The 16,206-nt window shown below is 40.3% G+C and overlaps 1 protein-coding gene across 5 annotated transcripts; it reads right to left on the bottom strand.

The window, feature by feature from the left end:
• Positions 1-5,807: 5,807 nt before the first annotated feature.
• On the bottom strand, positions 5,808-15,938 carry bicral (BICRA like chromatin remodeling complex associated protein). Of its 5 annotated transcripts, none has more exons than XM_069719976.1 (13): positions 15,180-15,938; positions 12,882-12,950; positions 12,656-12,701; positions 12,259-12,307; positions 12,073-12,138; positions 10,371-11,654; positions 10,221-10,269; positions 10,069-10,103; positions 9,922-9,971; positions 9,656-9,801; positions 9,416-9,510; positions 9,214-9,316; positions 5,808-9,086 (listed from the first exon to the last, which is right to left on the bottom strand). In XM_069719976.1, exons 3-13 carry the CDS (start codon positions 12,694-12,696, stop codon positions 8,599-8,601), a joined length of 2,406 nt encoding a protein of 801 aa, XP_069576077.1. In that variant the 5' UTR covers positions 12,697-12,701; positions 12,882-12,950; positions 15,180-15,938; the 3' UTR covers positions 5,808-8,598. The 5 variants fall into 5 exon arrangements, with proteins under 5 accessions (XP_069576077.1, XP_069576075.1, XP_069576076.1 ...); XM_069719974.1 differs by lacking the exon at positions 15,180-15,938 and adding an exon at positions 13,544-14,682 and having other exon boundaries at positions 12,882-13,319; XM_069719975.1 differs by lacking the exon at positions 15,180-15,938 and adding an exon at positions 13,544-14,682.
• Between the last annotated feature and the right edge of the window lie 268 nt (positions 15,939-16,206).

The raw sequence follows: 16,206 nt of genomic DNA, 5'->3' as shown, positions 1-16,206 counted from the left end.
ACGACATGCTATAGTATGACTTTTTGATCATATTTTAGACGACATGCTATAGTATGACTTTTTGATCATATTTTAGACGACATGCTATAGTATGACTTTTTGATCATATTTTAGACGACATGCTATAGTATGACTTTTTGATCATATTTTAGACGACATGCTATAGTATGACTTTTTGATCATATTTTAGACGACATGCTATAGTATGACTTTTTGATCATATTTTAGACGACATGCTATAGTATGACTTTTTTATCATATTTTAGACGACATGCTATAGTATGACTTTTTGATCATATTTTAGACGACATGCTATAGTATGACTTTTTGATCATATTTTAGACGACATGCTATAGTATGACTTTTTTTATCATATTTTGGACGACATGCTATAGTATGACTTTTTGATCATATTTTAGACGACATGCTATAGTATGACTTTTTGATCATATTTAGGACGACATGCTATAGTATGACTTTTTGATCATATTTTAGACGACATGCTATAGTATGACTTTTTTATCATATTTTAGACGACATGCTATAGTATGACTTTTTTATCATATTTTGGACGACATGCTATAGTATGACTTTTTGATCATATTTTAGACGACATGCTATAGTATGACTTTTTGATCATATTTTAGACGACATGCTATAGTATGACTTTTTGATCATATTTTAGACGACATGCTATAGTATGACTTTTTGATCATATTTTGGACGACATGCTATAGTATGACTTTTTTTTATCATATTTTAGACGACATGCTATAGTATGACTTTTTGATCATATTTTAGACGACATGCTATAGTATGACTTTTTGATCATATTTTAGACGACATGCTATAGTATGACTTTTTGATCATATTTTAGACGACATGCTATAGTATGACTTTTTGATCATATTTTGGACGACATGCTATAGTATGACTTTTTGATCATATTTTAGACGACATGCTATAGTATGACTTTTTGATCATATTTTGGACGACATGCTATAGTATGACTTTTTGATCATATTTTGGACGACATGCTATAGTATGACTTTTTGATCATATTTTAGACGACATGCTATAGTATGACTTTTTGATCATATTTTAGACGACATGCTATAGTATGACTTTTTGATCATATTTTAGACGACATGCTATAGTATGACTTTTTGATCATATTTTAGACGACATGCTATAGTATGACTTTTTGATCATATTTTAGACGACATGCTATAGTATGACTTTTTGATCATATTTTAGACGACATGCTATAGTATGACTTTTTGATCATATTTTAGACGACATGCTATAGTATGACTTTTTGGTCATATTTTGGACGACATGCTATAGTATGACTTTTTGGTCATATTTTAGACGACATGCTATAGTATGACTTTTTGATCATATTTTGGACGACATGCTATAGTATGACTTTTTCATCATATTTTAGACGACATGCTATAAATATGACTTCCGTTTAAATTATTTCAGGCAACACAACAGTGCAGTTGTCAGCGTTGTCGTCTTACAGTCTAAAGGTCCGTGGTTCGATCCCCGCCTGGGACTTTCTATGTGGAATTTGCATGTTCCTGCATAGGTAATAAGTAAATTAAAATATGTCATCCATAATATGGATGACTATCTTATGCATGTTATCATGCATATAGTCCATGATGTAAAACAAACATCATGTAGTCGTAATTGTGACAAAGTCACACTCCAAGCAAGAACATGCAATCCTCCACAGACAGAGTTCCAAGCCCCTGATCGAACCCAGTACTTCCTGACTGTGAGATGACAACGCTAGCAACTGCAAAGTTGTGCTGCCTCTATTGCATGTTTGTCTGACTTATATTACTTACATGACTGTTAAACATTTTCTTGAAGACAGCACAGTGGTGCAGTGGTTAGTGTTGTTGCCGACCAGTCAGAAGGTTCCAGGTTCAATTCTTGCCCTTGAAGTGGCTTATTATCTAAGATGTTAATGTTATCATTTCCAGGGCGAATCTGAAACCTGGAACCTCCTGACTGGAAGGCAACAATGCCAACCACTGCACCGTAGATGACTCTTCCTTAACATGTTTAAAAGTCATATAAGTCATATAAGTCAGACACGCATGCAATTGCGTTATCAAAAATGTTGAAGTTCCAAACCAGTGTTGTCATCTCACAATCAGGAGCTTCTGGGTTCGATAGCGGGTCTGGAACTTAGTGTGGAGGATTGCATGTTCTTGCTTGAATGTAATGTTTTACATTATGGACAACATGCATAAGTTAGTCATCCTTATTATGGACGACAAACTTTACTTTCTGGTCATTGGTTTTGCAGGAATAAGGAATTCATGTTGAAAGTTATAGACGGGAATCGAACCCAGTACCTTCCAACTGAGAGACAACAACTCTGACAGCTGCACCACTGTGTTAGCTTCCATAACTTGAACGGAAGTCATACTTATAGCATGTCGTCAGAAATTTGAAGGAAATATATCATGCTATAGTATGACTTTTTGATCATATTTTAGACGACATTATAGTATGACTTTTTGATCATATTTTTTGATCATATTTCGACGACATGCTATAGTATGACTTTTTGATCATATTTTAGACGACATGCTATAGTATGACTTTTTGATCATATTTATTTTAGATACGTACTTTTTGACATGCTATAGTATGACTTTTTGATCATATTTTGGACGACATGCTATAGTATGACTTTTTCATATATTTTGGACGATGCTATAGTATGACTTTTTTATCATATTTTGACGACATGCTATAGTATGACTTTTTGATCATATTTTAGACGACATGCTATAGTATGACTTTTTGATCATATTTTAGACGACATGCTATAGTATGACTTTTTGATCATATTTTGGACGACATGCTATAGTATGACTTTTTGATCATATTTTAGACGACATGCTATAGTATGACTTTTTTATCATATTTTAGACGACATGCTATAGTATGACTTTTTGATCATATTTTAGACGACATGCTATAGTATGACTTTTTGATCATATTTTAGACGACATGCTATAGTATGACTTTTTGATCATATTTTAGACGACATGCTATAGTATGACTTTTTGGTCATATTTTAGACGACATGCTATAGTATGACTTTTTGATCATATTTTAGACGACATGCTATAGTATGACTTTTTGATCATATTTTTGACGACATGCTATAGTATGACTTTTTGATCATATTTTAGACGACATGCTATAGTATGACTTTTTGATCATATTTTGGACGACATGCTATAGTATGACTTTTTGATCATATTTTTTTTAGACGACATGCTATAGTATGACTTTTTGATCATATTTTAGACGACATGCTATAGTATGACTTTTTGATCATATTTTAGACGACATGCTATAGTATGACTTTTTGGTCATATTTTAGACGACATGCTATAGTATGACTTTTTGATCATATTTTAGACGACATGCTATAGTATGACTTTTTGATCATATTTTAGACGACATGCTATAAATATGACTTCCGTTTAAATTATTTCAGGCAACACAACAGTGCAGTTGTCAGCGTTGTCGTCTTACAGTCTAAAGGTCCGTGGTTCGATCCCCGCCTGGGACTTTCTATGTGGAATTTGCATGTTCCTGCATAGGTAATAAGTAAATTAAAATATGTCATCCATAATATGGATGACTATCTTATGCATGTTATCATGCATATAGTCCATGATGTAAAACAAACATCATGTAGTCGTAATTGTGACAAAGTCACACTCCAAGCAAGAACATGCAATCCTCCACAGACAGAGTTCCAAGCCCCTGATCGAACCCAGTACTTCCTGACTGTGAGATGACAACGCTAGCAACTGCAAAGTTGTGCTGCCTCTATTGCATTTTCGTCTGACTTATATTACTTATATGACTTTTAAACATTTTTTTGAAGAAATCACAGTGGTGAAGTGGTTAGTGTTGTTACCTCCCAGTCAGAAGGTTGCAGGTTCAATTCTTGCCCTTGACATGGATTTTCATCCAGGATGTTAACATCATCCTTTCCACGGCGAGTCTTGAACCTGGAACCTTCTGAATGGGAGTCAACAGCACCAACCACTGCACCGTAGATGACTCTTCCTTAACATGTTTAAAAGTTATATAAGTCATATAAGTCAGACACGCATGCAATTGCGTTATCAAAAATGTTGAAGTTCCTAGCCAGTGTTGTCATCTCACAATCAGGAGCTTCTGGGTTCGATAGGGGGTCTGGAACTTAGTGTGGAGGATTGCATGTTCTTGCTTGAATGTAATGTTTTACATTATGGACAACATGCATAAGTTAGTCATCCTTATTATGGACAACAAACTTTACTTTCTGGTCATTGGTTTTGCAGGAATAAGGAATTCATGTTGAAAGTTATAGACGGGAATCGAACCCGGTACCTTCCAACTGAGAGACAACAACTCTGACAGCTGCACCACTGTGTTAGCTTCCATAACTTGAACGGAAGTCGTACTTATAGCATGTCGTCAGAAATTTGAAGGAAGTATATCATGCTATAGTATGACTTTTTGATCATATTTTAGACGACATGCTATAGTATGACTTTTTGATCATATTTTAGACGACATGCTATAGTATGACTTTTTGATCATATTTTAGACGACATGCTATAGTATGACTTTTTGATCATATTTTAGACGACATGCTATAGTATGACTTTTTGGTCATATTTTGGACGACATGCTATAGTATGACTTTTTGATCATATTTTGGACGACATGCTATAGTATGACTTTTTGATCATATTTTAGACGACATGCTATAGTATGACTTTTTGATCATATTTTGGACGACATGCTATAGTATGACTTTTTGATCATATTTTGGACGACATGCTATAGTATGACTTTTTTATCATATTTTGGACGACATGCTATAGTATGACTTTTTGATCATATTTTGGACGACATGCTATAGTATGACTTTTTGGTCATATTTTGGACGACATGCTATAGTATGACTTTTTGATCATATTTTGGACGACATGCTATAGTATGACTTTTTTATCATATTTTGGACGACATGCTATAGTATGACTTTTTGATCATATTTTAGACGACATGCTATAGTATGACTTTTTGATCATATTTTGGACGACATGCTATAGTATGACTTTTTTATCATATTTTGGACGACATGCTATAGTATGACTTTTTGATCATATTTTGGACGACATGCTATAGTATGACTTTTTTATCATATTTTTAGACGACATGCTATAGTATGACTTTTTGATCATATTTTGGACGACATGCTATAGTATGACTTTTTGATCATATTTTGGACGACATGCTATAGTATGACTTTTTTATCATATTTTGGACGACATGCTATAGTATGACTTTTTGATCATATTTTGGACGACATGCTATAGTATGACTTTTTTATCATATTTTGGACGACATGCTATAGTATGACTTTTTTATCATATTTTGGACGACATGCTATAGTATGACTTTTTGGTCACATTTTGGACGACATGCTATAGTATGACTTTTTTTTATCATATTTTGGACGACATGCTACAGTATGACTTTTTGTTTTTATTTACATTTTAGTGTCATATTTTGGACGACATGCTATAGTATGACTTAAAAGATTGTAGTCGCGTAGCAGAGGTTTACAAATCTGTTTTTCTTTTGCAAATGCTTCCTCTGTCACATGATGTGATTATGCATGCCTGGTCCATCAGTGCCAGTGTGTGAACACTCTCTGAATAGTAATGGAGGGACTCTGAAGGAGGTTCTCAGCCAGACTGGACCAGTTGTATTCAAAATGAATTTATTGTTGACTCCCTTGCTGCTGTAGTGAACACACATTAGCTACAAATGAAGAAATGACAGCATTTTGAAACAATTATTCCTGACACTGCTTCTTGGCCAACACAATAAAAAATAATTTCCATTTGCTTATGTTTTTTTTTTGTGGGTTTTTTTTTACACTTTTTTCTCCATACAAAATTATAAATATTTTGTGTTTAACTTTTCATTTTCTTTTCTTACAAAACACCAAACTATACAAATCAAGTGAGACAAAAACAACAGTGAAAATGGAGGCAGAAAAACAAATCTCTGCACTAACAATGTGGGAGGGGAAAAAAAAAAAAAAAAAAAAAAAGCACAGTATGTTCCTACCAGGTCCTCAAGACCGTGATATGCATCCAGATAACACAATGTTTTACCAACACAGGACATGTCTCTACATCGAGCGAGCCTAAAACTGACGTCCGTGTGGATGTAACTGCTAAAGAGGCACAAAATCTTGCAGCAATCACTTGAAGGAGCAAATGCCAAATCTCACTTGACTCTCACTCGTCGTCAGAGATTTACTTTGAAAGCAAGAGTATTCTCAGTCTACACTGGTAGATAGAAGAGGTCTACAGGGGTTGAGGCAGAGATACAGGCAGGCTGCGACGGCAACTGGCACTCAAAAGACCAAAAAAAAAGAGAGATGGGTTCTCTATCACCCGTATAAAAGGCCTTCAGTCTACTCGTGTAGCCTATTAAGCACATTTTGCCGGCACACAAACACACACAGTTCATAAGAGAAAGGTTGTGTAATCCAGAATCAACCCCAACAACATTTAGTACATTTAACCTAACCTTTGGTCCTGTGTTGGTTTCGGCAGAACATCTTTTCTTGCGTACACCATAGTGCAGATTTGTTTGCAGAAATGTATTTCAAAAACAGACATACATAGTCAACGTTTAGGATGAATTCTTTATCAGGAAAAATGATCACAATCAGTTAGGTTTTTGGCCCTAAAAGCTAAAAGAAAAATAATCAGACAAAACCTTTCCCGCTTCAGAGGAAAATCTACAGTTGGTTTTATGGACAGCCTTAGAGCTGTTATCACCGGCACAAAGAAAACAAATAGATCTGAGGGGGATTCTGGACGAGACCACACTCTCTCCTACTAATTTTGGTTGCGCTGCTGAGAAGGAAAAAAAGAGAAAAATGTGAGAAATGCTTGAGAAGAATGACGGCAAAGTGAGAAAAACATCATGGGGAACCGAGAAAACAAAAACCCACTCGGGAATAAAGTCGATGGCAATCTCACAACCGATGGGAACAGTCATAGACCAGTGTGTGAGGATGCAGGTCAACACACTGACAGACACGTCAAGGTAGTAAAAGCATAGATAAACACGTATGATCAATATGTAATTATATGCAGAGGGCAGACAAACATACAATCAATTTAAGCTGACTGCGTCATGTTCACGTAACGGGAACACATTACAACAAGTAGAAACAGTCGTCTTTCAAAAAAACAAAACAAAACAAAAAAAAAGACATCATAATCGAAATAAAAAAAAGTTTCAACATATTCTAACATATCTTCCTCAATCTGAGGATTTTAGCTCCACGGACACGAACTCACTGTGAAATGGTTTGAGACTAAAGTTCGTCCTGTGTCTGTGTCGGGACTCACATACCTTTAAGGTACAAAAGAAAAACGCCAAAGAAAACGGGACTTAAGCAAAAGAAAAAAAAATAATTACTGCTGAGTCAGTAACACTGCCTGGAGCTGTGTGTGTGTGTGTGTGTGTGTGTGTGTGGACTAGTTTGACTGGTTTCTAGTGTGATTAAGAGGTTATCCTTGTTGCAGGCAGGTGAAAGCAGGCAAGTCGCTTTTGGTTCAGCTCCACATCTTCACATTCTCTGCAGCCTAGCGTACGCTGTGCAGCGACGAGAGCCTCGTGTTTGTATAGTTCCTGAAATAAGCAACGGTATGTTTAGTGCAATTTGTCTATGTGAATGTGTCTCTACTGAACTTCATTTTAAAAGAAATCTACACCTCTGAACCACGAGTCGACTTAAAACATTGTACAAAAAGCGTGTGTGTGTGTGTGTGTGTGTGTGTGTGTGTGTGTGTGTGTGTGTGTGTATGCGCACTGTTGGTAATGCAGGAAGGAAGTGAGTGAATGGATATTTCTGAATAGAGCGTCTTCATGTAAACACGTCCATATAAAATCCTAGAATTAGGCACAGAGTTGTTCACTTTGTCCCTCCTCCTCATCCCTTTTGTTCAGCATAGGTAGTGGGGGCGGGGGGCGGGAAAGGGGGAAGGGGTTGGTGGATGTAAATAAATCAACTGGCCACGAAATATTACCTGGTGTGTGAAGAGAGGAACACTCGATCATTCGGAGTCGCAGACCCTTCAGCTTTAAAATAATGTTAAAGTAAACAAAAGAAGGTTTTGCATCTGTTAGTTCATTGCATTGCACACATTCCCGGATCTTCATAGGTAACTTGGAAGTACCTGTGTTCACTGACTCCGACTTAATGCCTCAAAAAAAAAAAAAAAAAAAAAAAAAAACTCAAAACCTCACCGTAAACGACGTACATGCTACATGGCCGCGTATCGCGAAGAACGCAGACCTGAACGAAGAGTTAACCTCTCCTCACACGGGGTTGTATGGGTATGAAACAAACAATAAAATATCATAGGAGAGTTTGACAGCAAAAAAAAAAAAAAAAAAAAAAAAATCACACACAAACACACAAAAGATGCTGAAACCAGATATGAGGGAAGAGTCGGAGCAACAGTCTTAACATTCCAGGATGCTGTTGACTGCCGCCTCTAGAGCAGAATCTGTGTCAGGGGCGGGGGGTGAAGTGAGCGGAGGGGTGGACTGAGGCTGCATCGGGTGGGAGGACAGGTGCTGCGACCCCTGGTAGTGCGTCTGTCCTGCCGACGTCGCGGCGTAAGGTGTGGGTTTACCTTGGGGGTAACCGGCGGCAGCGGGGAGGCTGTCGCCGACGGCGCTGCCGGGCCCGAAGCCTTGCTGCGATCTCTTCAGTTCAAACACGCTCTTGTTTTCCGCGTGCGGAGGCTGGAGTCTCTCCGTTGAACCTGGTCCCGCGGCCCCGCCCCCTCCCGGGTCTCCATAACCGGGCTGGGTGTCTGTCCTGTACGGTGGCTCGGCGGAGCCCAGTTCTGACGGACTCCAGTTATGGCTGGACGTGGACTGGGACGGGATGGGGTCTTGGAAAAGTTTGGATTTCATCCCACAACAGAATTCCTCCAAGAAGCTGTCTATGAACCAGAGAGAAGACCCAAAGAGTCAATACAAGTTTTCTGTCAAAAAAAAAAAAATGAACTGCTCGAAATGTCTTTACTCTTCGTCTTTTAAAAAAATAAAAATAAAAAAAAAAATTATTACCTGGATCCACGAGCACATTGCGTTTGTCTTGTGTCAGGTTGCTGCGCTCCTCCTGGTTGAAGGTCCTGTCAATCATCACCATCTCTGATGAGGGACTGTAACGCTGCAGCGCAGGGAGAGGTGACCCGTTAGCCCCGCGCATGTCACAACAATGACACTCATGTATGTGCGTATGCAACCGTGTGCTCACGCCTGCACCCACCTCGGCTTCCACCATTAGTAGTCGTCTGTACTTGTTCACCATGGCCTCGGTCCTCTTCAGCACCTGAGTTGCAACTGCCTCAAATTCCTCATCCACTGTGAACGATTAAAAAAAAAAAACGAAACGGTATTTAGATTAAAAAGAAACACGCCCATTCGGCAGATGTTATTTTCCGGTCGAGAGCTAGTTCTCTGCTCTCTTTGCAGATTTGGGGTCAAGATAATAATTTTAAGGGTGTACCCTCTGCGAACTCGTCCTGGCTGGGCGGAGTCCCCTGGAACACGTGGTAAGGGAGGAGTCTCAGCAGCGCGTCGTCAACCGAGGTGAACTGACGTCGATCCGAAGTCTGAACTCCAGCGTGATCCCTCCTCAGCTGCTGCAAAATCCTTTTGGAGGCAACAGGAAAAGAGACGCGCTTGTTAAACGTCTGGATGACAAATGACAAACTGAATAAAGCGCAACAAAGTCCAAAAAAAAAAAAAAAAAAAAAAAAAAAAAACACTCACATTCCTCCTCTTGTGAGCGGGAGAGGCGCCGGCCTCTTCTGTGCACTGACCTGTGAAGGGAAAGTTTACATATGAGAATTGTCATGTTATATTTCCTGCCAAGCTTTTTCCGCGATAAAAATCTACACGAACAAATAACCGGCGTACCTCAGAGTTTAGTGTTGAATCTTGTGTTTTCATGGCTAAAAAGAGATCAAACGTAAAACAACCGTATCAGCAGCAGAATGCACTCAAACACACACTCTATTTAAAAAAAAAACACATCATGCAAAAAAAAAAAACATCAAAGGCTTTGTTACCATGTATGCTGCTGAGATGTGTCGGCTTCAGGGCAGGTGATGAAGAATTCTGAAAAATAAAAAGTCGTGTCGGTCAAGCAGCAATGTAAAAAAAAAAAAAAAATGACAGAATGAAAATGAATGAAATGCCACCGTTAACGTCAATTATACCTGTCTGTAGTCTTGTTGTTGTTCCTGTGTCACGTTGCCAGTTAAAGGGGACAGAGATGTGCAGTTCTGAGTTTGAGTCACGAGAAGGCGCTGCACGGGACCGGCCGACGCTTGGCCTTGACCTCCGATCCCCGCCGTTGCCGGGCCAACCAGAGTCAGGCGCCCGGGAGCGCATGACGCCTGCACAGGCGTGGAGCTCGCGCAAGAAACTCCCGTCCACGTCTGAGCTACGTTCCCTCCGACCTGACTCCCGCTCACTACTCCCTGATTCAAAATGAGCTGACCCCCCGGTGGCGCGTTGAAGTTCTGCCCCGCAACAATCTGCACTGTGTTTTGACTGGTAATTAGGGCATTTGGGTTGGAATCGGCGGGGCCGTTGTGGATGGTGCTGGACGGAGTGAGTGCCAACGAGCCGGGTAGCAGGAACTGTCCAGGTGTTAAATTCGCTTGGGCCTGCGCTTGCTGCTGCTCCAGGGGCGGCTGCACTACGATGGAGCCGTTCGCCGCGTACTGTCCCCCGGGAGCGGCAGTGTTAGCGTTCACTACGTTCGCCATGGTGGTGGGAGTGGGCTGAAGACCAAGGCTGTAGACAGTCTGAGCCCCAGCCTGAAGGGGTTTAGGCTGGATCGGTCTGACAAGAGTTTGGGTCCCTCCCGGGCCTCTCTGGATGATGATGTTTTGAAGGGGGATGTTTTTGAAAGGTAAGCCGACTTGGCCTACCTGCCCTTGGGTCGGGGCAAACACCTGACCCCCCGTCGCCGTCTGTCCCGGAGCTACAGACACTCCCGGCCTGAGCACAATCTGAGGAGTTCTTTCCAAGCTGCTCAGAGTCATCACCCCGCCGCCGGACCCGAACGAGCCCAACACCTGGATGTGCTGGGCGGAGCCGTTGGGCACCGTGGACATTCCCTGCAGGATCTGGCCTGTGGGGAACGCAGCTGTCGCCGTGGTTACCACACCCACCCCGCCTCCATAACCCCCCGAGACCAGCTGGGAGGAGAAGGGAACCGGAGCCTGCACCAGAGTGGGAGCGGGCTGGGAGTCCAGTAGGGCCTCCTGGGCCAGCGTCTGCTCCGTGATGTCGGCCTCCAGGAGAGACTTCTGGAGGATGTCAAAGGGCTGGTCCTCTCCCACGAGATCCACCTCTCCAGGGGAGGTCCCGGGCCCCAACTCATCCTCGATGAACGAGAGGCTGCTCGAGAGCTGGAGGCCTGCCCCGGCTGAATCCTCGCCAAATTCGCCCATTGCAGAAGAGCCATCCTTGAGGCCAGTGTTGGAACCAGACTGACGGGACACATTAAGAGAAGATGGTGGGAAACTGTTTTCATATGGACCGCATCTTAAAGCCCAGTTCAGACCAAAGATTCACAAAACTGTCGTAGCTCGACCACAGCCAGCTGACGGTGTCACCTGCGACTCAGCTTGTCAAGTCCCAAGTGGGCGGTCTAGTTGCTTTGGTGTAACTGAGTAGTTGCGAGTTTCCAATAATCACCTTGCAAATCTTTAGTGTGAACTGAGCTTTAATGATGCTTTTTACACAAAAAAAAGTAAATAATCTACAAACTTTGAATCACATATCATTTTTGTTTCCTTACAAAGCAAAATCCAAAAGAGTATTTCAGCTAATTTGGACCAACTGGGTTGTTGTAATCAGGCATTTGTACATTCATGGTTGGATTAAGGTAATTATGGGTCTACTCACTGTGTCACTCGCAAAAAAAGATCCATCTGACCCATAAGCTGCATTTGTCACATCATCTTCTTCAATCTGCATGAAAAAAAAAAAAAAAAGACAAAGAAAGACTGAGTGGACTTCCTGTATTGATGTGACTATGTAAAGAAGTTATTCAAACGTTGAATGACAATAAATTCTGCCAGAGTTACTTACAGACTTGCTGTTGTTGCCATGGAGATAGTCATTCAGTGCATCCACATCTCTGAAAAGCGTAAAGAAGAAACCTTTATCGGCCTGTAACACACCTAACACAGGTATTTCCTCTCACTCGCGTGTGTGTGGCTTACAGATCGCCTAACTCGTCCGGAAATACTTTACAATAGCTCTCTCGTGAGCGGACCATTTAGATTATGAACTTCCCTAATTCAATTAAAAAGAGGAAAACTAAGCTTGCAGATACTCGTAGCTCTGACTTCACAGAGGAACCGTGGTAATATTGCCTAACTATCCAAGGTCGGACGTTAAAAGTGTGTGACCTTCATGTGAACTGCCTGGTGAACTTATACGATGCAGATAGTGAGGTTTTTTTTTTAGTTTTTTTTTTATTTACCCTAAAATATCCAGAAGACGGCGATCGTCCTCATCGTCCATGACACCTGAAAGAATATGAGGGGAAATTTAAACTTTGCACGCACCAAGGACTGATCGTTTCACTAATCAGTGAAGAAAAACCTGAACCGGTCACTTTGTTTTTGTTTATACTCTTGAGTCAGGAGCGCTGGAGCTTGTGAAGGCTTGTGTGTTTTTAATGGTTGTAGTAAGGATATCTGACTCACAGATCTCCAGCAGGAAGCATGGATTCAGTCATTTAACACCCCTTTTCTCTCCTGTAACAGGGCTGGGGGCTGCAGGGTGAGAAACTGCATTTAGTAAAATTACAAACAAACAAAAATACGCGTGAGATCAGAGGGTGTGAGAGTGAAACGGGAAAGATGAGCGTGTGAAATTAAAGGTGTGGAGGGGAGGGGGGGGGACTGATTTGTTATATTCAGTACATTCGGGATGGCCTTCATCCCCTCCTACGAATGACACAAACTCCCACCCGCCACCCTTCCTCCTCCGCTGCTGCCCCACATTGGTTTCTGTCTGCAGAGAAAATGGGCATTTGAGTGTAAATAACACCACGCTGCTTCATTCATAGCCACTGTGAAGAGGTCGTTTGGAGTTTCATCTCCACATTGGAAGAAGTGTCGGCTTCATGTCCTGTCAGCCGGCTATAAAAACAAAACAATGTCTAGTAATAGAAGGGAAGTTTAAAAAATAAAATAATTAAAAATAAAAAAAAACGAGCACACAATGGAACTTATTTGATCAAACACAGGGATGATCTGTTGTGATGTTGTAATTTATAGTATTTAATGTGGAGCACGAGCAGACAAGAGTGTTGTAAAAAAAAATTAAAATAATAATAAAAAAAAATCGTTATAGTCACATTTACCTCAAATTAAAGGTTGTTTTTGAGCCGGGAGAAAATGTAGGCTCTGTGTCCCGACTGTGTGCAAATCGGTCCGACTGCAATGCAACAAAATGGCTGTTGCCATGCCGGAGGCAGAGACACGCTCAGCCTCCATCTTTGGTTCAGGGAGAACAAAAGACCAACGGGGCTGTTTGAACCGACTTTCAAACAAACAACAACAACAACAATTTTAACTACAGCAAATAAAAGATGGTTTTAATAACCTAGACAGATGCACTGGTTGTTTTTTTTTTTTGGTGGATGGAGCAGCCACGGCTCCTTCGTCCTTCACAAAGTTGTGAGGAAGCGATGTCGACCATTGAAAACAACAACAAAAAACGCAAAGCAAACGATGAACAGTGAACGTTTTATTTCACAAACAGCACCAGAATATGTCAAATAAAAAAAAAAATAAAAAAAAAACACGATATATTTCTCAATAATCCAAAAGAACCACCTTTTTTAAAAAAAAAAAAAAAAAAAAAAAAAAAAACAGCGATTTAAGTGTTTATATATATATTTTTTTTTAAAAGCCTCGAAAACACCGGGTTTGTAAGTGTAACGTCAATTTTGATCATAATCCGCGGTATCAGCCGTCTTTTTATCGACACGTTTGCCGGCTTTTGTGCGATTTTAGAGCCCAAATTCACCGTCTCCGACCGTAGCATGTAGCAGAAGGCCTCCTCCTTCCTCCTTCCTCCTCCTTCTTCCCCGCCTGTCAAACCGCACGGTACCGCCGCAGGTTTTTTTTTTTTGCGTGTGTGTGTGTGTTTAAAAAAAAAAAAAAAGACGGTAAAAATGTACAGCTCGCAAGTTTTTTTTTTTTTTTTAATGTCCAAAAATAGACCGAATCGACAGGACGATAATCGCATTCAAGCAGCGGCACCAAACGCCCGCCGCCGCCGCCGACGTGCTCCTCGTCCTCTCTCTCTCTCCCCGGCTCTCATTTCTCCTCCGCGAGTCTCCTCCGCCGACAACGACACGTTCATCTCGACACGCCGAACCGCCGCGTTCCAATCCGGGCGTTCGCGTCGCTCCGAGCCGGTCCGTGTTCCGCGTCAGACGGCCCGCCGAGCTGCGCATTTTTTTTAAAATTTTTCCTTTTTTTTTTAATATATATATATATAACCGAGGAAAAACAACAAAACAAAAACAAACAAAAAAAACAAAACACCGGCCTATGCCTTGGGTTAGCTAGCCGAACGACGTCGACGGCCGGCGCCTGTTTGGAAAACGTCGGCGGGATTTCGTCGAAAAAGCGAAAAGACCAAACCGCGGCGAGCCATAAATATTTATCCCGATTAGCATAACATAAAGACGGACTCGAAGAGGCGAACCCTTCACTCCCGTCTCACTCCTCTTGAAACCCAATATCTCCATTTGGCAACTTTTAATTTGCTCCCCCCCTCCTTCTCCTCCTCCTCCTTCTTTCTCCCTCTCCCACTCATATATATATATTTTTTTTTCTCCTCCTCACTGTCCCTGTTCTGTCTCGGATAGATTTTTCTCTCCGCTCAAACCCTCTTCCCTCCCTGAAGGAAGGGAGGAAGGAGGCTGTGTGTGTTTTTTCCTTGAAATTTTTATCACAAAATTATAATACACTCAAAGGGAAACTCACCGTCATGAAAAAGCAGTGCCTTGTCAACGGGGTTTCCTCGCCATCACCGCACGGGTTTGTTGGGGTAGTGCACACACGCCAAAATCACCAGTCCTCAACGGCACCATGCGGCTCCATACATTTGAATAGGAAATACACAAACAACGACAAGTGCATTAATAAACACTTCTTTTTTTTTTAAATATATATATTTGTATTAATTATAATAACATGTTTCTCTGCCTTTATGAAAGGCTGATAAATTAGACTTAATCATGACTGACAGTAGAGGGCGGGCCTCTGTGTGCCACACCTTTAAGTCCCTCAGGTAAGATACTGCCTGGTTTACCTACGAGCACATCTTTAAATAGGAGGCAACAACATTTTAGATGAATGAAAAAGTTAAAAATGTGTTGTTTTTAATGTGTTTAGACTTAAATACTATATTCTAAATCACATTAAAAAAAAATATTCATCAAAAATAGTAAGCTGTCTCCCTCTTCTTTTGCTGTGCTGTAACTTTATATAAATGCCGTTATTAGCATAATGTGATGAGTGAAAAGGTTGATTTTAGCAAACGTGGGTTAAATGTAAAAACAATTTTAATTATTTTGCATAAAAGTATTTTTTTTTAAATACTAAGTTAACACAAAACCATGACAGACTGATTTTTTCAGTAAGTGTAGGCTGCATCATCACTTATTGCATGTTTTACACAAAATACAAATACTACCTATTTTAAAAACTAGAAATAAATCTTGCATTTCTGTTATTTCATTAAAATTACATTATTGTATTTAATCCGTATTTTAAAACATTATAAGTGATTTAAAATAGTATTTGATGCCATCTCTCACAACTAAAATATTTTATCCAAACAAGCAACATCAATAAAGGTTCACTAGTATTACCAATATACCCATGTACAATTATAAATAGGCCCGCTTAACCCAGTACCATTGTTTAACCCTTTAATGGTTTAAAATATCCCACACATTAACGGTTTAGTATACTGCTGCTTACAGAGACCGTAGTAATTGAAAATAAA

This window comes from Brachyistius frenatus, unplaced genomic scaffold, assembly GCF_029030835.1.
Source record: "Brachyistius frenatus isolate BFR_SWC_R1_liver_20210118 unplaced genomic scaffold, ASM2903083v1 Contig_228, whole genome shotgun sequence".
NCBI classification, from domain to species: domain Eukaryota; kingdom Metazoa; phylum Chordata; class Actinopteri; family Embiotocidae; genus Brachyistius; species Brachyistius frenatus.
Note: the sequence above shows the minus strand (reverse complement) of the source record. Positions and strands in the feature narration are given on the sequence as shown.